The sequence below is a fragment of the Macrosteles quadrilineatus genome, unplaced genomic scaffold (genome assembly GCF_028750875.1).
Source record: "Macrosteles quadrilineatus isolate MER2022 unplaced genomic scaffold, UCM_ALF_1.0 Scaffold_1__1_contigs__length_201487025, whole genome shotgun sequence".
Taxonomy (NCBI): Eukaryota; Metazoa; Arthropoda; class Insecta; order Hemiptera; family Cicadellidae; genus Macrosteles; species Macrosteles quadrilineatus.
Window position 1 is genome coordinate 13,225,574 of NW_026542594.1, and position 22,295 is coordinate 13,247,868.

The following is a 22,295-nucleotide window of genomic DNA, read 5'->3' on the forward strand; positions in this document are numbered from 1 at the left end:
TTCATGTGAGCAGACGTAAATAACCCTGAGCGCAAGGATGCCACTCTCACAATCTATATTTCTTCCTCTTCAATACGACATATTATATGACTAGTAATAATAACTTACACTGTATGTAATTCGTATTTTCCATACCGTCACCTGACGACGGTTGGCCATTTGTTAAAAATTTCGAAAACAGCTGTTTTCATAAAATCGTACTGGTTGTCAAATCAATATTTAGTTCTAAATATCACTACCACAATGAAGATAAAATCAATGGCTATCCAGTGGTACCACCCGCAACATCCCAAGACGAAAATTACCCGAGCAGGGTAATGACAACGTAATGACAATGAGACGTGTTTTGCCAGTTCCCAAGTGTCGGCTGCAAAAGTTGTGCTGCGCCAAAAATTCATTTGATTTCTAATCGTCCTGACATTGTTATATACCTGCTACAGGGTTTGTTTATGTAATAAAATTAAAGTTCAGAATGTGATCTTTCGAATGGTATATATATTATTCTCATCTGAGTTGATTATAAGTGTTTTTTTTTACCGTTAAAATAATTTCGGCCCATACCGTCACCAGACGACGGTGGCCATTCTAAGCATCAACGTCAAACCGTCACTAGACGACGGTTGGCTACTGCTAGGGTTAAAACATGGACATTTGAAATGCATGTGTTGGAGTGGTTGGGGAGGAAAGTAGAATACCTGAAGCTTTTAGGCATCAATTGAAGTTAGGAAAATAAAGTTTACCAAGTTAACTTAAAGATCTTCATTTCATATTACAAGTACACAGAAGTTCAGTTATAGCACATGGAATAACTACCTACATAAAATCAGGAAGAGGTTCTTGTTTCTGTGCCTTGTCGTCAATGATTTCTTCAGTCTCACTGACACAATCAGCACCTTCATCAGGGTCATTTATAGCGTTAGTGAAAAAAAACTTAGGTCCATGTCTGAAATCAAATAATTCTTGGTTAATTATCCATCAACAATGTTTAAACAAAAAGTTTTAATCCAACAATTTCTATAAATAAAATTACGGTTTTGTCTGTAATGTATATTAATAACTAGGGTTGCTTTCAGAGAGGTGAAAGCCAGTTGAGCGGAACAAACTTGATTTGATATTTGTATAAGTAACTAAATGTAAAAAAGTCAATAGATTTACTAATGCTGGTTTTATTGATTAAAATTATAATAATTCAGATTTGTTTTTACTACATCTTGTTATTCAGATACCTCTTCCAAAAGTGCATTATGGTAGTTTTGACCAGGAAAATATTACAGTAGTTGGAATCTGGTATTAACATCCAAAAAGGGCATTAAAGTATAAAAAAGAGAAAGGAAATTTAACATTCAAATTCAACTGTAGCCTACAACAAAAACATTGGACTTCATTTTTCACCCTTTCAATCGGTTAAAGTAGGCTATATATTTAAGTATAAAAAAAACAGTAACTATTAAAAAAACGAATATTAAAGTATTACAACAGGCGGGGAAATTTGACATTTAAATTCAACTGTGAAACATAAAAATTGGTCTTCATTTCAACCCCTGCAATCGGTTAAACTCAGCTTTCTTTGCTACCTTCCCCACATGCCTAGATTAGATCAGTGTTCAATCTGCGTTTCATTAATAAGTGTAATAACTTACTGCACCGTCGATGTAATTCAACATAATATAACCTGTGATGTATTATCGGATTAAATATCGATTTTGATGCAGTTCGATATATCGCTTATTAAATCCTGATTTCTAACATTGGCTGTTGTTGATCAGCTGGCAACACAAATAGGTTCCAAAGAAAGTAGTCACTGGTCCGTATCCCTCCGCTCCTTGTTTATGCTCCGCGCATTGAGAAAGTAGTTCCGTATATTTTCTCGATTTTCAGTGAATTTCGCGACTTAAAAAATGTTTTAACGGCATTTTCTTGTTTATTAAAATCATAGGAATGGTTTAAAAACGTTTAAAAGAAAAGTCTAGAAAGTTCAGAAATACCGTAATGGTACTCTTGTTTACATTTTTTTTGTAAACAAAAACCTGTCATATGGCTACTTTTGTCCCATAAGCGTAATGTTAAAATTTGGAAATTTTAAGTTCGTTTTAAATTGCATTAGCATTATCTAATTGAAATTTGTTTGTTTAAAAACCATCTCACTATTAGTCTAAGTAATTTTGTTAAGTTTGGCTGAAATGCGTTCAGCCGTTACTGAGTGATGTTTCTCTATTTGTTGCATTGAAGTTGATCCCAATGAGCTACGCTCGCTTCGCTCGCTCCGCTCAATAATAAACTGTGTGCATTGGTAAAGTCAATAGGTATCGATTTGTGTGACCTACTCCAGAAAACAAGAACACAAATCAAGACTGAAATGATTATCCGCCCTTTTAACTAAATCCGTGAAAATATAATAGCTACTAAAACATAGCCTAAACAGTTAGAAAATAAAATAGCTTATACTCAAAAACCCAGTATTGTGCAATAATGGAAAATTTTCTCCTGTTCACTACACAAGTACTTTATCAAATTAGAACATACATTTGTTTGGATAATACTAAATACCACTGACTGACAGATGATCACTATATCTCAAAACTACATAGAATAATAAAATTCTGCATAGGGGGTCCCTGTGTATGGTGTAAATGTGCAATAAGACGGGATTTTACAAAATTCAAATATATCAATATTAATTTCGGACCCGAAGGTCCATCTTCAGTCGGAGTCTAGGTAGACCAAATACAGAGTGCGGCAGAAAGAACTCCCCGATTTCTAAGGTTAGCGGTAGCGAGCAGCGGCGAGGTAGAGTGGTGGGGGTTGTGTCCTTGAATAGATGCGTACGTGCCGTTTCAGTGTACGCAATGGCTTGGTCAGGGCAGCATCGCGCGTTTGTGGTGGAGCAGTTCATTCAAAATGGCGGATCGCCTGTAGCCACTCAACGCGCCTTTCGCGTTCACTTCGCGCTTGGTCGACGGGACCCTGTTCCCGATAAAAAGACTATTTACTCGTGGGTTACCAATTTTCGACAGACTGGTTCTGCTCTGAAACGTAAACCTCAAGGACGACCGAGAACTGTTACCGGCCTAGAAAATGTTGCTGCTGTTCGTAAATGATATAAATAAATGGCATTTTATTTAAAACACATCGATAATTTTAAATTATCGATTATTAAAACGACATTTTATTTAAAGCACTATAATTTTATATTTTTTTAAATGGCATAATGTGTGTTTTTGGTTAATAGCAATAAAAATGTCATATCTTACTTGGTTTTGTTTTTATTAGCTTTCCTAATAGGGGAGTCAGGGTGGCTAGTGAAATCACATTGAAAAATTCCCTGACTTTTCCCTGACAATTCCATGATTTTTGCTGAGGAGCAGCGTTAGGCCTACCTCTTCCAACACCTCTCCTGTTACCCATAGGCCTACGCCTTACCATGCGACCTCTTACACCCCTACCACCAAAAAGCCTAGTCTGTTGTATAGGCCTAGGTTCATCTACCTCTGAGTCAGAGGTTAGGCCTAAGTCAGGACGATCACCTCGGATTTCATCGCATAACCATAGAAACACCAAAGCACTAAACTTCAGAACAACAATAAAAGCTGTCTGAATTATTATTTGTCTGAATTGATTTTCAGTTAAATATATTTTAATAACATTAGGTTTAACGAGTACCTAGGTTTGCTGCTACAAGGAAACTAATAAAGTGTGTTTTTGAGTAAAATATTGATAGCTTAGTACAAAATAAATAAATTTGCCAAGTTTGATCAAAATATATTCATAAACAAGCAAACTACAACAATTGACAATATTCTCCATAAGAATAACATGGGAATTTTAAATTTACGATTTTTTTAATTTTCTCCGTTACTAATAATCGAACAAAAATACTTTTATATACTAAATTATTTGTTTTTTTAAGCTCTTTAAAAAGGTCTAAAGAGAAATTGGGAAATTTTGTGTTTTGAGGGTCAAAAGTGAGAAAAACCAATTTTTACCCCATAAAACCCCCCGTAAAGCCCCGTTCCCATGGTCCGATCGTGCTGGTTCGCGAACTCATTCAAGTTTATCCCGCTTTACACCTTTAAACCAAATTTCATCAAAATCGGACAAAAATTACTCAAGTTATCGCGTTCACGGACGTATATATATATATAAGTCTATATATATATATATATATATATACATATATAAAAATTTGAACGAATAGTGTTTTTGGCCTCTGGGGACATCAAAATGAAAAAGTAAATCGGTCCCGGGTCTAGGTCTTACCGTGCCACCTACGGTAATAGCTACTTCCCTAAACTACGCAGTAAAACACAAATCAAGAAATTAACCCTAAAATAATAGAAACACAATTTTATCGACACTAGCGCACAGTGGTACCGTACATGAACTAGACACTAAAAACGAGCCTTAAAATTAACTATGGGATGAGAAGTCTATTGTGTTGGTTAGTCTATGGCAGAAGGTAACATGAACTTAACAGGGTGCTGTGAAAGTCATAAGAAGGTAGTGAGTGAAAATTTAAAAACGTACGTTTTCAGGAAAAGCACTTTGCAAAATTTTTTCCCCTTTTTTCAAAACTTTTATTATTATTTTTATTTCATTAACATTTTAAGTTTCATAAAATGTCGATGGTAACGCAATATCTTTGGTACTTTTTTTTTAAAAGAGCATCTTTAGTGGAAAAACACAAAATCCTGTCACGACCATAACAGACGTTTAAATGAATATTAAAAATAGTTAATAATATTTTTATAACTATGTTTTGCTATAAACTAATTTACTTTTATGACCATTATACATTAAAAAAATCACTGAGCTTTTGGTATATTTGGTCTTTCTAGAAAAAAATAAAAAAACTCAAAAAATTGAAAAAAAGCCAATAAAATCTTTTTAAGTTTGTATAACTCCGAAAAAACTTACCTGAGACCCGAAAAATCGCTATGTTTGTATAAAGGTGTGCTTCTTTTGTGTATAAAACATTGAAATATGACGATATTTTAACTTTTGAAATTTTTATGATAGAAATCATAAACGTGATGGTCAGGGACAAGCGGTACGGTCGTGAATTTTCTGAAATAATCTAAATCTTTCTAAACAATCCTTCAATTATACTGTTAGTTATAATAAAAATAAGTGTTTCAATTGAACTAAACTGTTCAAATTACAATTATATTAAAGTTATTGTCACGACCAAACACACTATAATCCATAAGGCTGGATTGGTCGTGAAAAAACCCGCGATGGTCGTGAAACTTTGGTCGTGAAATTACGTGTTATTTGGCTCTGTTCTGGCGGTAGCCCTGCACCTCATGTTCGAGGATACAAAGTGAACTTCTAGGTTAATCTAGCAATTGAAATATCTTATAAACAAAAATTAACACCATGTCTACTTCATCGAATGACTACTTACGGTCATGGACACACCAAAATTATAAAAAACACAATCTTTCCTTTATTAATCTTGTAATTCCTAATTTCAACTCGAAACGACCGGCACTACAATCCTGACGTACACCCCGAACTAGTCTCTAAAACCAACTGACTCCATCGACGCCAGGCTTGCCACTGTCGTGCTTCAAAGTTGAAAATTTTTTCCAAATGGTCGTGACGCCAAATCGAGGGACAAACTTATTTTGTCATGGTAGTCAGTTTGCAATGACAATAAAATTATAATATGCTCCTTTTTTGTAAGTTTAATAACCATTGATGACAAAAAAATATGGCTTTATATATTTCGGCATGAATAATTAGTCTAAAAACAGCGTGAAAGTTGGAAAATGTACCCTAGGGACACGTCATGGTCGTGAATTTCGAGACTTTAAAAATACGAAAAAAATACCTAGAACCTATTTAAAACCAAATAAATGTGTGTAACATGTTGCCCCCGTCCCAAAAAATATTAAAACACATAATAATAAACTACATATCCAGTATCTACGAAGTAAAAGGCCAGGGACATGAAAACGTACGTTTTTAAATTTTCACTCTAGTATGAATTTAACAGGATGCTGTGAACGCCAGATTAGAATACTGTAAGTTTTTTTTCAGTCCCAAATTCAGGAAGTGGGAATTAATATAGCAGAAAATGTTGTTCCAACAAAGTGCCATAGCTGATGTCAGGTACTTGATGGTATCCTATTGTTATCAAAGAACTGAAAGCTTCACAATTTCTGTTTAGCCTACATAAAATTGTATATAAAGTAATTCAATAGACAGACTTTTGATACTGTATATAGGCCTACCTTTTTCAAAAAAAAGAATTATGTATTTCTGTCTCAGTTATCAAAATTGAAATCAATTTGTTACCTTACCTCTGAAGACTTTTGGGAAATGAGTCATGTTATTGTAAAATTATATAAACGTTTATGGGGAATTTAGGGGGGTAACATTGGAGAGGTTTGAAAAACACTATACAAAAAGATAGCCCAGAGGGGGCCATTCTGATAAGTTGAATATAACATCACTAATAGTACACTACACTACTACTGTAGTACTAATAGTAACACTTTGTAATTAAATTATAACTATTTAAATTTAAAGCGCTCCCTGTTATCAAAAACATTGGGTGGATAAAAAACTAATATGGAACAATATAAGTTTATTGCAAGGCACATTCATGTTAGCTAGCTAAAAAAAGAGACATGTGCAATACTGGTATTGGAAAATTAAATTGACTTGGTGTAATGACTGATAAACGTAAAAGATTATTTTAACTTTTTAAATTCTACCCAATATCTTTAACTGAAATTCCTTAAACAGTAAAAGGCATACAAACTTACCTTCTTTTCTTCTTCTCTTTGGGAGGAGGAGGTGGAGAAGGTGGTTCACTTTTTGTATCAAAATTTTCATCGATGTTCCTGAGACTGTACCTTTGCAATGCATGCATTTTTCGGTTTTTCAATGCACGTCTTCTTTTACCTAAAATGTTAGACCATAGACAGTAGGAGTATACGCGAGAGCGTACGAACAAAGTTTGTCTTCCGTCTTCAGAAAAAAGCCCTAAGAGCAGCCTTCAGAATATCCCGTCGTACTTCTTGCAAGCCTCTCTTCAAGGAATACAATATCCTCACATTTCCATCCATATACATACTCAGTTGTCTATCGTTTTTAAAAAGAAATTATCATCTGTATCAACCACAGTTCCATTCAATGCAGTACACTCTCAGACAAAAAAACAATATTAAGCTACCTAAGCACAGGACAAGTTTCTTTGAGTGACACCTATTTTATAATAGTATCAGGTTTTTCAATGTGTTGCCTGAACCCCTGAAAGTGGAGCAAGACAAAGACAAATTTGGGAGAGCGGTCAAACGCATACTCTTGGAACAAGCTCCCTACACTGTGAAAGATTTTTTAAGTTGCCGATCGAATTAAGATACTGTTCAGTTACGTTTTAGTTCTAACAGCATTTATAATTTAGTTTTATTATATATTAAGATTCTTGTGACGCTATTATACAGTTTTTTTATGTGCAAAAATAAAGATGATTTGATTTTGATTAGTATACTCCATGCATTTTGCCGTGAACAACTGCATCAACACACTCACATGGCAAGGGGGGATTATTGTACTGAAACCACAGACCGGTAGGTGCTGTCATGGCGACATGTACAAACAGCACCCGCGTGACTCACCAGAACCTCACATCCACTCACCGCGGGTTCAAGTGCCATGTATTGTAGGTAGAGAAGTGTAGCAAGACTGATCATTAGTTATTGGTTATTGACTACTTTACTGAATAATCTGAGATATTTGTGTAGGAACTTGTATCGTAATATTAATTGTTGTAGTTTAGTTATCAAATTGTTTTGATGTATTACACCTTACTGAATGTGTACAAACCGATTTTCGGTATTACGTTTTGATATCGATTATTGTATCTATATAAATAAAATTAGAGTTTTGTCTGTACATTGCTCAGAATCATAAAGTTTTAGGTTATTTTTACGTTTTATACATTAAAGAAGCCGAAATAAGTCTCATCTCAATTTCTGTCTGTCTGTCTGTCTGTCTGTCTGCAACACTCAAGATTGCATTTTACGCAATCTTCTCCAGGAAGACGAGAGTACCTACCAAGATCCAAGTCATTTTAATCTATTCACTGGATTGGCGAGAGTGTCTTTAGCCATTAAAATATGGCCTCACTACTTAGTAAATAAAATTACGGACGTTCAAAAATGCAGTTTTGTGCGATTTTTGTCAAGTTTTCGTCCAATTTGTATCACATAATCAATCATCTATGAAATAACGAACAGCTGTTCGGATCAAGATTATTTTTTCTAGCTGTCACTGATATGTTTACAAATGTTGTTTACAAATACCGCAACCATTTCCGATCACATTTTGAAGCTAAATCCTAACCAAGTGAAATTAAAAACGTTTTTCTTACATAACGGATTGAATTAATAACAAGTGGAATAATATAGTGTAACCGGAAATGAAATTAAATAACTAGGCGTCATCCAGGTCAGGAACCAGAGATTCTTTGTGTATAAAATTGTTCTTGAGGTTAGATAACCAGAAAGAAGACCTTGAATCAGTGGCTGGGAAACTTAAATTTATTAATGATCGTCGTCAATAGCTTACAACCACGGTTTCCACTCATTGACGGCGCTTCAATGGTGGTTGTGTAAAGTGTAAAGTAAAAAATCACAACTGCAGTGGGTGATTGTAACAGAGGTTTACGGTTTATGGATGATGCTAAACTCGCTTTTCCAATGTGTCACTTTCTGTTCCTACTCACCGTGTGATGCAATCGCTGGACCATACAGCCAATAGGCCCATAGCCTTGGATACTTACGCCTACCCAATTATTCATAACAACCTTTTTGACGACGATCCTTGATACCGGTACTTTTCCCTAGAATACACTGCCACCCTACTTCAGAAATAAAATTATAAACGTCCAAAAACCCAGTTAGTTATCGTTGGTGTTGCACCTTATTTATACAGTCGTATTCAGTTTAATTGATGTCTTAACTGTATAAGTTTTGCTTTTTCTGTCTGGATTCCAAAATGTTAGTTTATGCTAAGAAAGTGATAACTCATTTAAGTAAAACATTTGTTTAGCAAACCATCGTGAATTGTTTACAATTTACGTTGTTTATGTATCAATAGTTCGTGGCCTATTTTGGTAATTTGTATTATAAATTACCAATCTAAATCGTCTATAGTACTTCATTTCATATAGTAAGCAGTCATTTCGACAGCATTTCAGGTCATCTTCGGTCCAAGCAAATATAAATTGTTATGATAAAATTAGATGACATTGACAAAGATTTCAAATATTAATTTTATATGTACTTTGTTATGCTTAAAACGTAACAAATTCCGTAATTAAGTTCTGTATTTTTGTGTGTATGTCTGTTGGTAACGCATTAATGTCCTTATTTCTTAGTGTCACGAAAAGGACAAGAGCACCTTTGATAATGAAAATGTCAACCCGAATAAAGTGTTAAATGGTGAGGTTGAGGTAGTACTTTAAATACTTTTAACCATTCTGGAAAGTAACTTTCAACTAGGCCTACCTTAGGGCTATGACTCATAGATCTATGTCTCATAGTAGGCCTATAAAGCTTTTTTAGTTTAATCATTGGATTTCACATATGGACCAACATAATCCGGGTGACATTTAATTGCGAAGCATTTGTTTTGGCTCGAAACTGTCAGATACTGTATTTGCGAAGGCGTATATAATAGTTTTGCCAGCATATCTGAAAATATGCAAACCAACTGCTGTTCTTAATATAAGAAGGTTTCAACTGACTACTATAAGATACCCGTGCGTAGAACGGGCACACAGCTAGTTTTTAATAAGACTAGTACGGTAGCCGATGCGCGACCGGAAGATATTAACATACAATACTATTATTTAAATATCAATTTCTTAGTGTCTTGTAGATGACATTTTCAACTATTACATAGGGAAAAATCAAAATTGTAAAAATTTCCGATAAAATATGGGTTTTTCATTTTTTGTTCAAACTTTAGAGCAGATGCGCGACCAGAAGATAACATCCAAAATTGTTAATATTTTTACCCTGTTTTGGTCTTACAATTTAGCAACTGTTCCAAGGTATAACAACTCGAAAAAAATATTAGTGATTTTTTTTACCCACCCTATTGCCGAACCCCTCCCACCCTTCTGTGCAAGTCGAAATATAGCTCCCAAGGTTGCACCCTCCCCTCCCCCCAGTTTTGCCTTTCTAGTGTTTCTATTCAGACTTTTTCTTTAAACAATGAGTTACGCTAGTAATAAATCATGGAAGTCGTAAAGGAATAATATACCCCCGCCGCAGCAAACCTGCAGACTAAGCGAATTTCCATTTGACTGATTGGATTTACACTGAAATGTCTACTTAAAAATATAACATTTATTCTTGATTTAAATATAGAATTAGTTTAACAAGTACTTAGGTTTGCTGCATCAGGGAGGGTAAAACTTTTTTTTTTTGTAAAATGTTAATAGGTAGTGAGAAATAAAAACATTTTCCAAATTTGATCAAAATATGTTCACAAACAAGCAAACTACAACAGTTTACTTATTCTCCATAAGAATAACATGGGAATTTTAAATTTACAATTTTTTGGAATTTTCTCCGTAACTATTAGGCGCATAATAACGCTTCAATATACTAAATTATTTGTTTTTTTAAGCTCTACAAAATGGTTTGGAAAGAAATTGCTAAATTTTATGTTTTTTGGGTCAAAAATAGGAAAAACCTATTTTTACCCCATAAAACCCCCCGTAAACCCCCGTTACCATGGTCCGATCATGCTGGATCGCGAACTCGTTCGAATAAACGTACGTTTACACGTTTGTACCAAATTTCATCCAAATCGGATCATTTTTGCTCGAGTTATCGTGCTGACGGACACATATATATATATATATATATATAAATATATAAATATATATATACAGTAGAACCTCTTTAATCCGAACTAATTGGGACCAGGGGTAGTTCGGACTATTGAATAGTTCGGATTACAGAACATATTGTTGTTTTTACATAACAATAGCTAAAACATGGCTAAAATTGATCAACATTATTTTGGGGAAAGTGAACAAATGTTTTATAAAGTAAAATACAGTGTTTATTTAATACAGTAGTTAAACATGGTGAATAAAACGTACTGTAAATTAAATACAGTATACAATAAAGAACTGCTGTACTGTGTATAGAGTACAGCAATGAGGGGTTCGGATTAGTGGACGTTCGGATTACGGGGGTTCGGATTAAAGAGGTTCTACTGTATATATATATATATATGAATTTGAACGGATGGTGTTTTTGGCCTCTAGGGACCTCAAAACGAAAAAAAAAATCGGTCCCGCGTCCAGGTCTTACCATGAGTACTACGGTAATAGCTTATTCCCTATATGGGAAATTCGCTAAAAGTGATAAAACTTAAATGAGCTAAACTACTGACTCAAAGAGTTCTTGACGGAAGTACTTGACTTGCCCACAACAATTATTGTCGTAAAAAAATATTACTGGTTTTGGGACTGCTAATGGGTTTTTTTTATTACACCATTAACCAAGTAATAAATTCTGTAAATCATAAACAAACATCTGATAAATCTTTTTATGTTCTTCTAACCAACGACAGTGAATTGAAAGTAATTAATTAATATAGGCTGTAAGAACCGTTTCAGTGCTCAGGACTTTTTCGGTGCACCGCAGACCCCTAATTCAAAATCATCATAAATATTTAAAATAATTTAAATCAAGTTGGGTGAAACCAGTATCTTGGTTAGAACTTTAAAATGAAGAAAAAACAGATCATAGATAGTTATTTTACCTATAAAAAGAAAGTAGGCCTATTGTAACATATTTTTTGTCTGGAATAAATGATTTTTGATTTGATTTGATTTTGATTTTGTTAGAAAACCAAGTCAATGTGTTAATTTGATTGGTTACCTACCAATTCTGTCATCAGCTTGCTCTGATTCTTCCCCATTACTTACTCTGGTGAGAGCTTTCCACAGAGTAGTGCTAAAGTCTTCCTCTACCATTTCTAGACTGAGGTTCAGGTGTGGCACTACAAGAAAAAAAAACAATTTTAAGGACAGTATACATAATTGAGATCAAAATTTTCCCTGTAGATTTTTTGGAATAATAATTTATTTACTTTATACCCAGTATAGTGACTGGAAAATTGGGTACCGGAAAGTGCATATAAGCGAGTCAGTTGACCACAAACCACAAGTTCTATTTCGTAATAAATACTATATTGGTGATTTGTATGTAGGTGTAAACATTTCAAACCGATTTATTTGTATTTTTAGTGTTCATTGGCTGTGTTGTTTTTCCTAACTCTTTATTATGATGCATCTAGTGTTATCACAAACTGGCTGCAATATAGTGAAACTATACCATCCACTAGGTGTAATTTTTCAGCTGTAAAGGATAACACACCTTATATACTATATGCCGTGCCTATGTTGCTTTCACACTTTAGTTTCTGACCCAGTTCCTGTCTAGATAAATGTGTTTACAATTTTCAGTTTGCCAACAAGCAATGCAATGTTGTAAAAAAAAACTTTTTGCAACTGCGGCAATTTTGTCGAAGCCTTAAAAGCGATACAGTGGATCGTCTTCAATGGGTGCATCCAATAAAAAAAAGGCGAGAAGAGTATCGATTGTCTCAAATAATAAAATCTTGCCAGACGTTGTTTTTGCGATGCTATCTTTGTAATAGTCAAAATTGTTATCAATATACAGTTTAGGATTTAATTAGGTTGATTAATATTTCAGTGTAGTCCGGTTTTTCCGGGACATTAGTTTTTATTAAATTACTCTTGACGCCATTCCTGTATCTATGTATTGTACTTAAATGAATAAAGTTATATGAAATTAAATGAAATTTTATCAGGCACTCTATGCGTCTTTATCGCTCCGTTAGTCCGGTTTTTCTGGGACATAGTTTTCCAGCCAGCTAATCTTGTTGGTATCTGACGATTACAGCTCACAAAGGGTTGTCCACAGGGCAGTGTACTTTCACCCCTACTGTGGAACCTTTTGGTGGACAGTCTCTTTTATGTTAACTCACCAGCAAGGGCATCTTTGTCCAAGACTACGCGGATGACAATTTAGCTGATGTCATGAATGTCAACCTACAGCGTGTTAAAGCATGGTGTCTCAGAGAGGGACTCAAATCCCTTTCATCACCAGGAAAAATAGGAGTCTCTTTCCAGGTTGAAAATTGGTACTACTCAGCTGGGAGTGTCAAGTATTTAGGACTGACACTTGACTCCAAGCTGACGTGGAACAACCGCCAGAACAATGCACTGCATAACGTTAAATGGGCGCTCATGACATCCAGGAGATTGGCTGGAACCACTTGAGGAATTAAACCCCACATAGCACTCTGGCTATATGAGGCAGTGGCAAGGCTTCAAATTACCTATGGTTTGGTAGTCTAGTGGACAATGGTGAATCAGGTAACTGTCATGGCCAAATTATAAAAGTATATACCTTCAATAATTTGGAGAATATGCCTTCAAAGGCTTGATTCACTTAAAGTCAATGGTGCCTTCAGGATCAGTCCATCAGCAACTCTAGAAGTTTCTCTAGGGCTGCCACCTCTGGACATCTACATATATAAAAGGCAAAGCCCTCACTGACTCACTGACTCACTATGTATTTGCAACCGTATTTGTGGTATTTGTGGTATTTGTATTTGTGGTTCATAGCAACCGTAACGTGACCTCGTTCTCGCGCATTCCTCTGCCTTTGTATTATTTAATCTGCTTTGAAAGATAAGACTCACTTATGTGCATTGACTATTGAATCAAATAATAACATCACTAATTCTCCCACTTCCCATTTACCTAGGAGGCTGAAATGGGAGCCTACCAGTAGACCGACAAGATACTTGGTTGTCTGGCCACTAGACCGTCTTTTTTAAATAAATAGATAAATACTGAAAACCAGTACGTCGACAAGTTATTTCGTCGTCAGCCCAGTTGACCGGCCTGTAAAATTAAATTATTATATGCGAGAAACAAACTGCTCGGCAATCGACCCGCCCGACTTACAACTTGCTCGTCTTTTAGGTGGGGATAGGGGACAGAGTGGGAGGAGCTAACCGGGATTACCCAGGAGTTTGATGCGCTTCCCATGGTCGAACCACGTCGCTCGAGGCTAGAATTCAGTATTGCCAACCGAAAGTAGCCTAGCTCCGTCGAGAAGTACTACACACGCGGCGTGTTTATACAGTCTGGCGTTTAGTTGACGTTGCCGCACAATTCTAATGGATAGTTTCGTCGTTTCTATAGCAACCGTAACGTGACCTCGTTCTCGCGCATTCCTCTGCCTTTGTATTATTTAATCTGCTTTGAAAGATAAGACTCACTTATGTGCATTGACTATTGAATCAAATAACAATATCATTCGGGGTTTTTGATCGTTTGTTTGGATAAAACTACGTACCGTATATTGTAGAATTAAATTTGTAGTGTGGTAATATGTTATTATGCTATATATATTTAAATCTATATAATTATTACGCTACATGAAAATTTGTCGGTTGAACTCCTCCGCCATTTCTTAACCGATTTTATCCATTGACGTCTCATTGGAAAGAGCGTGTCGCGTAGATTTCCAAACTGGCCTTACATTATTGACAAATTCCCTTGGGTTCTGCCCCAGTGGCTTTGAAAGTCCCCATGTTATCCTTATGAAGAACATAATTGTTTACATTTTGATCAGCTGTATAATTTAATTGCTGTTATTTATTTTTCGATTCAATCAAAAGGCATTGAGTAAATTTATTTACTATTCGAGTTTTAAGCTTTTACACGCACTGAGCTCATTCCAAAGATTATTCGTAGAGTATATGTTTTGGCCTTATTATGGTCAGGTTGTTGTTTTAGAGTAATGCAATAAGAGCCAAAATGGTTGTTCGAGTACAATGTAAAGTTCATTACTAATTCAATGTAAATTCAATCTTTTTGGGACGCTTGTGTATCTGGAACTGAACTGACATTTATTTATAGTTTAGTAATTGGCCTTTGCACTATATGCACTGACCTTCGAGTAATACTATCTCCAATCCTCAGTGTTCCTCCAGTTGTCGGCGTTGAATTTTTGGGGTTACGACGCTCCGAGGTTCAGGCGTGATTTGCCATTGTTGTGGTGGACCGGCGTCACCACTGACGTTATAAATTGATTAGTCTTTCATGCGTAGTCCGTCGTTACTCATACCTTACAAAGAACACGTTCTAAATACCTGCCTAACCACCATCGGTGCCCTCATGAGTGAAATTCAAAAACGTGTGTGTGAGTAAAACTACCGAAAATGCATATATGTACCATGTGGGTTGGCACTACTGGGGTGGTTATGAGAGGTAGAGGAATGCATTAGTTCCGCTTTTAAGTTAATATTTTACCGTATTTTCAGTCGGACATATAACATGTTATGTTGAGTGTACATTACACATAAGTGTACTAAATTATACTGACTGATAGGTGTCGTGCTTCGAGCGCCACGGCTAAATTTGTGGTGAGAGCGCCGAAGCCATAAATCTTGTAAGGATCTGCTCAATGAAGCAGAAGTGACGAGGTTAACACGAGCCTCTGTGGTAGGCCTTATTAAAACTCCGCGCGGTGGTCACTCCCTGCGGCACATGATCAAGTTCGGAGAGCCAGCTGTTATTTATATAGGTTTGGTTAGGTAAGGTTTGGTCAATAGCAAACGTTTATGCTATTATAATTAGGTATAAGAACACTCTAAAAACACTAACTTTTAAAAAGGTTATAAAAGCTTGCATATACGGACACAACTTATCTACAACATGGATAATTTGACGATTATAAGTGTACAGTATACTTGATTAGCGCTGTCAAATCTGTCACAACGTAGCAGGTAGTCCGCGCGGCGCTCGCGCCACGTAAACCGACTGATATTCAGTATTGTTTTTATCATAAATTTGGTCTCACAGACCGACGTAAATAAAGTAAGGTGTAGTAAAAAAGCTAAAAACGTAGCAGTTTTCCTTTTTTATTATTTTTTTGTCAATACAACTGGATGAAATGTTTATTTTTTTACTAAAGCATCTTTGCTAGATATTTCTTACTATGAAAAATCTATAATTGTTTGGTACTGGCTAAGTTCTTCAGTCATGCTATTAAATAAACATGTAAGTGAAAAAAAGCTTTGTTTCCTTCCGAAATTATTTATTTACAAGAAATGCAATGTTTTTATTTTCCCAAAAGATTAGCTGTATATAAATTGTTTTTGATGTATGTACTAAATTTCTAGTTTGCATGAAAAATGTGTATGTAAAAGTTGGTCTCACTGATGGACGTCACCATTTTGACCCGAAAAATCACATCACCATTGGGGGATTAAATAAGCATGAAAAATTTGAATGCAGTTATTATTAACACTATTTTTTTTATTAGTGGAGCGAGCGAAGCTCTTATACTACACTCCTCCTTTTTACAGGAAAGCCATAACTGTCCTATGGGGGAAGGGGTAATTCTTTACTAGTTTTCCACAAGTTGTTTGCGCAAAGCGCGTAGCAAGTAGTCTTCCACTTTTTGTTGTAAACTTTCTTTCATTCTTACCGACTCTCCACGGAAAACCAAAATTTGGTGGAAAACTTGTCTCTCCACTAGTGGATGACAGAAAAAGTCGCTGCATTTTGTAGAAAAAGAAACAAGTTTCCACAACTAGTGATAATAGACAATAGACAAACATTTTTTATTCACACAAACATTGAGAATGGTAATGGTATCAAAATACTGAGTTCAATAAGTTAAAAGTACGAACAAAAATAGGTATAAAAGAGAATAAATAACAAATTTTAAAAAAGAGATTGGAAAAGAGATTAAGACGAAAGATAATTTAGTAAATCAGTATTTAATTACAATCATATATTCCACATCGATTGTACCTTATATACCATTAACTTTGGATAATGCAAGTAAATTTCTCATTTATGTGACCAGATCTAGCATTACTTTAGAAACTGCTCTTACTTTACGAAATCTCAGAAACTAGGCTCTTGTCGTAAGAGAATAAATAACAAATTTAAGTGGAACTACAACTGCCCTAGGTTGAATTATGATAATAATACAAGTTTAAATTTTAAAAAAATATGTCTAAAACTAATTGATTTGGTAACTGATGACGTTGTTTAGACCTAGCAGGAAAAGACACTCCTTTACTGCGTAAATGTCCAACAGAGTGTGTACCTCTGTGCTTTGAGCTAATCATATACAGTGATTTATTCTGTACATGGTTCTAAATTCACAGTTTGACTTTTCGTAGACCTGGCTTTGTCTGTGTTTGTCTGTGTTAGCTGTGTGCTTGTTGTTATTATGACTATTTTAAGTCATTGATTAAAACTTCAATATATATATACAGTATATATATATATATATAAGCACTTTTGCTGAGAGATCGGGTTTACTTATTGCTTAAAGTCTGTTTTGCTTTCATAAGTTATTTCCATGTGTTTGAATTGTTTTATGAATGATGTAAACATGTTTAGTTTGTTGTTTTGATTTGTGAAGAACACCAGCTCATTTTGGTGTTAAATTAATTCATATATTTCGTCATTCAATTGAATTTCATTTCGTCCGTGATATCACAAGTAAGTGAATCGCGTACAGTGACGACGACATGCTTAAGCCTGGTTTTACATAGCTTTTGTCACTGGTTATACAGTAGTTTACTTGCACGTATTCGCGCCATTTTATTCAACTAGTTGCTCTACCCGTGCTTCGCGACGGGGTGAGAATACAGAAAATAATAATTCGGTTTTACTTTGAGATACTATAATATACTATAAGAAACAGTTACAACACACTTACCAGGAAACATATAGGCAAAGGCCCAATCGTGCTTATTGATTATTCTCTCAATGTATTACAATACTATCATTTATATATTGTATAGCATTTAAAATGTATATGCTAAAGTATAATTCATTACCCAATTGGCACCAAGAAACAATTCTCCTTGTAAACAAAAATTAAATTAAATAGCAGAACAGCATTTCTGACAACAGCTGGAGTTTTATAACAATGTTTGTTTCCCATGTTAATCTTATGGAGAAATATGAAACTATAAAGGGTGCCAGGGCCTCATTCTTTAATTATTTAGCTAAAAAGAAAGTTTCCTGCACAACTTCACGTTACGCTCTTTCCAATGACACCAAAATCAGTCAATCGGTTCAGTAGTTTCGGAAGAGTAATTGTCACAAAAATCCTGCTTGCGTATTAAATAAGTATAGATATCGATAGATAGATGTATAGCCCAATACCGCGCTTTTATCGAGTGCGTTGAGATAAGACGTGGGAAAAATTAATATTGATCATTAAATATACCGTACTGTACGAAATAATTACATATGCACTACAGATTTTAGGTACAATACTCAATGGGGGCATGATAGGACTCTAATGTAAATATGTAGAATATGTGTTTTTGCCACCACTCTAGGATTTGTGTCATTTGCCACCACTTTATACCTGGCTGAGTAAGTCATCAGCCCTAACCCTAAAACTCCTGATTCATCCAGAATGTATTCATCGTCCAGAATTCATATTTTTGTATGTCATAAGATAATAGTCGAAGTTCCTCATATAATGTTTTCTCTAAATCGAATAGTTTCTGAGATGGTAATGGTGGCACATTCAAGTTCTTCCCCCTGTATATTCGCAGAATACTAAACACTTAAACTGCGGTTTTTCAAAATTTTAATGGGGTTTAGTCTTATTGATGCGTCACATACCTTGACAAATGCTATTTTTGTATTATTTATCTGATCTTATGCCATGTAAGGAATATTCAAATAGTTTAAAATACTTTAACACAGATACTGTTTAACTTGTGATTGTGTGAAGTTTGGACTCAAAATTTGCATTCTTTTTAGCCGAACAAGATGGTAAAATTCATTTTCACAATTCACAGTTGTAACTGGAGTTAAGACCATTTATTTAACATACAAACAATTATTTATACACATCGGAACGGTCAGGCGGGAATTCCGGGAACACCCTACCGGTTATTGGTGGCAAATAGTAGGACACCGAAAGGGCAAATCACGTTCAACCAAAAAGGTCTACCAGTCGAAGGAAGACAGAAGTTTCTTCATAATTTTACCCGCACTTTTATTGTTAGTTCTGTCTGGTTTTCTGTAAATATCGTGTTTTGTTTACAATTTGTTTCTATTATTTTATGGTTAGTTTCTCCTTATTTGTGTCTCACTGTTTGCTTATATAGCAACGATAGTAGTATAGTAATATAGTACTGTAATATAGTGAACGAGTTTAACAGAGACGAGGTTTTCAATAGGCCTACAACAAAATCATAAAACTAAAGACGTTTCACAGGCTAAGAAGCACACTGTGCACTTCAGCAAATAAATAGTTTACCAAGATAACTATTACCAAGACAGCTGTGTCATTCAAGGAGAAATAGTACAAACTAATGTCACCAAAAGTCTAAAATTCATTCTTTATTTTATTTTTTAAGAAAGAAAATTAAAGACAACGAGGCTTTAAATAACCGGTATTATCAAAGATTACATATGCTACGCAAAATAGATATTGCACCTTACGGCAATTTTGTGCCAAGTCGTTTTTGGATGGGGCCACCTTCACGTAGTTGGGTGGTCCCTCAACAGAGGCGCTGTGTCAAGTCTCGATCTGCATTACCATTCAAGTTCGGGTAAGTTCGGTAATGTTCGCGTGCTCGGGATTAACTTGCCTGTACGCAACGAGCTCGCCGACCCGTCGTCATCGTATCTCCAGTTTGAAAGCGCACAGCTGTCATTAATGTACCATAACTTTATTTTTTTACAAAAATGGCAGTTATTTACTTCAAAATTAAAGTGACCATGTAACAAAGAGCTAAAGGATACTAAAGGTTAACTGATATAAACGTGAATTAATAAAAATCTTCAAAATTGCAGTCACAGTGATAGGCTATAATAAGCTTACAATGTTATACTAGTTTCTCTACATTGAATTTTAACGTACATTTAGAGAACCCTTAACAATTTATAAATTTATATTTCTTACAAGTTTTAATAATTAGTGACTGTTTGTAAGTTCGTCGACTTTTCTCACTTTTCTGTTTTCGGAATTTTTATACACAAAGTTCGCTTCCGGATTTCTAGACTCACGCAATATCTTGCTACTAACTCACGATGAGAAATGTATGGTTAGTCAACTACTACCTAACCATTCACTGACTACTTGACTTTTAAACATAGTTTGTAGGAAGAACATTTATCTACACAGATTGGCATTTGTTTTCAAACGACGTATTATCTTGGCACATTATTGGTGTTTTGTAAGTGCCGTTTGCAACTGAGCTTTGAAGAAAATGTAGAGCATAAGATATAAAATATAGATTTTAGATTTGGATTTTTTTATATAACAAATCTTTCAACTGACGACTATATAAAATAAATTTAAGAACACATTGTCTTAACAACAGCAGAACCTTAGTTGTACATAAATTAATAAATTAAAGAGGTTATCTTTACCACGTAAAAACGATATTTAGGTTGGAAATTGGAGGTCAGTCACACTCTCGCAATCACATGAAAGTGAACTGAACTGACCCGATTGACCCGACATCCCAATTTTGTATGGCCTGTTTTAAACATTATTTTAAACAATAGGTCGAATACTTTGTACCGGAAGCCTGTAACTACATTTTACAACAGGAATTTCGTTCGCATTCCCAGTATAGCTATTCATGGTAAGTTCTTGAATCAACATGAAGGCATTGTAGGCCTATATGGCGTAGCCAGGTTTGGATTGGAGTGCCCTGGATCAGAAATTGCCTAATCGCACCCCTCTCCAAATTTGAACCCCATAAATATATAGCCTAGGATACTTTTATTTCCCTCTTAGTCTTCGTTGTTAAACACTTAAACCACAAGTTCAACGTACGTCTATTTTCAATTGACAATAAATTACAAATTATTGCATAATAGTATGATGAAGGTAGTTAATAATATATTCCGGAACTCTATCATAACTGTTTTAGGCAGACTCTAAAGATAATGAGACATTGACGACAGTAGAAATACTGGTGAATTTATCGCTATGTGATGAAGGGGCTGCCGCGAGACGGTGGTGATCGTCTGTAGAGGCAGTAATGAGTGCAGACTGCTGAGTGATAACTGGTGTACATTGATAGTTTGTTAGTACATAACTAGTCATGTTGGTACAGCTTCCTTTTTACTTCTCATATTATTTATAAAGCAGTTAGGTTCAAAATGCAGTTCACACACTATAATCTTGAATGTAAAGCAGTGTCGGGAAGGCCTTTCCGTTTTTTGATTGCCGTGTTTGCCATTTATAACATACACTCGTCTTAATACCTGGTATTGTTCATGAAAATATCTACATCATAATACGATTTTAATTCACTACACATAGGCCTAATAATAACACTTCTTCACTCTTGCTAATCCATCTTCTAATAAGCCTCGTGTTACAAATTAAGCAAACAACCACAAAATAAAGGTTAACCATAACAATAAACAACAACAAAAAATACGTAAATAACAGCTGGTCATGTCGGCAATGAAGTCTTAGGTTGTGAAGACATTCGCTAGGCTTCGCACGTAAATTGATATCACAAAAATGGCTTGGCTGCAGTATCTATTTTGCGTAGCATATGTAATCTTTGGTATTATCAATTTTTATTTATTTCTCTATTGAGTAAATGTAACGGTAGTTACCTCACCACTGTTCACAATATTTGACCCTGCTATTACAATAATATGTCAGTTAATTTAATATTCAAACTCGTGTACATGTTGCTCGAATTCGAGCAATTTCAAAGTATTACAGAAGTTACTGTATTTCAAAACGACAACACAGTCATATTTTCAATGAGTTTAAAAGAGTCAACTAAAAAATCACCGGTGTGTAACTCATGTAGATACTCACGATGTATATACAGTAATCAACATTTCCTGTAAATATTTTATGATATTTCATAACTTGGTATTGCTTTTTAATGTATCTACAAATATTTCCTGACTTATAGCCGCATAACGTTGTCCATGTTTATCTTATTTAATGATAAACCTATGCATGGTACCACCTTTGTCGCCAGCAGTAAGTTAACAAATTTCAGTAATTCTTTAGTAAAGATAAAAACTTGTTTGATCACCTTAAGGACTTCCTGTTGTCTGTCACAATTTTAGTTGTTCAATCGGCGGTTTTTTTATTTAGCTAAATAAAACATTTATTTAATTGAAGTAAACTAATATAGGCCTATTTATATTCACTGTACTCTATTTCAAAAATATATCG

General features: G+C 34.8%; 1 protein-coding gene across 2 annotated transcripts in view; it reads right to left on the reverse strand.

The window, feature by feature from the left end:
• Positions 1–744: 744 nt before the first annotated feature.
• LOC128982954 (uncharacterized) overlaps positions 745–22,295 on the reverse strand; it is a 43,120-nt gene continuing 21,569 nt past the window's right edge. For both annotated transcript variants that reach the window (XM_054402058.1, XM_054402059.1), the window contains exons 5-7: positions 11,923–12,039; positions 6,774–6,912; positions 745–943 (exon numbers count right to left, since the gene is read on the reverse strand). In XM_054402058.1, coding sequence (XP_054258033.1) covers positions 814–943; positions 6,774–6,912; positions 11,923–12,039 — 386 coding nt within the window. In that variant the 3' untranslated portion in view covers positions 745–813. The remainder of the gene's footprint in view (positions 944–6,773; positions 6,913–11,922; positions 12,040–22,295) is intronic.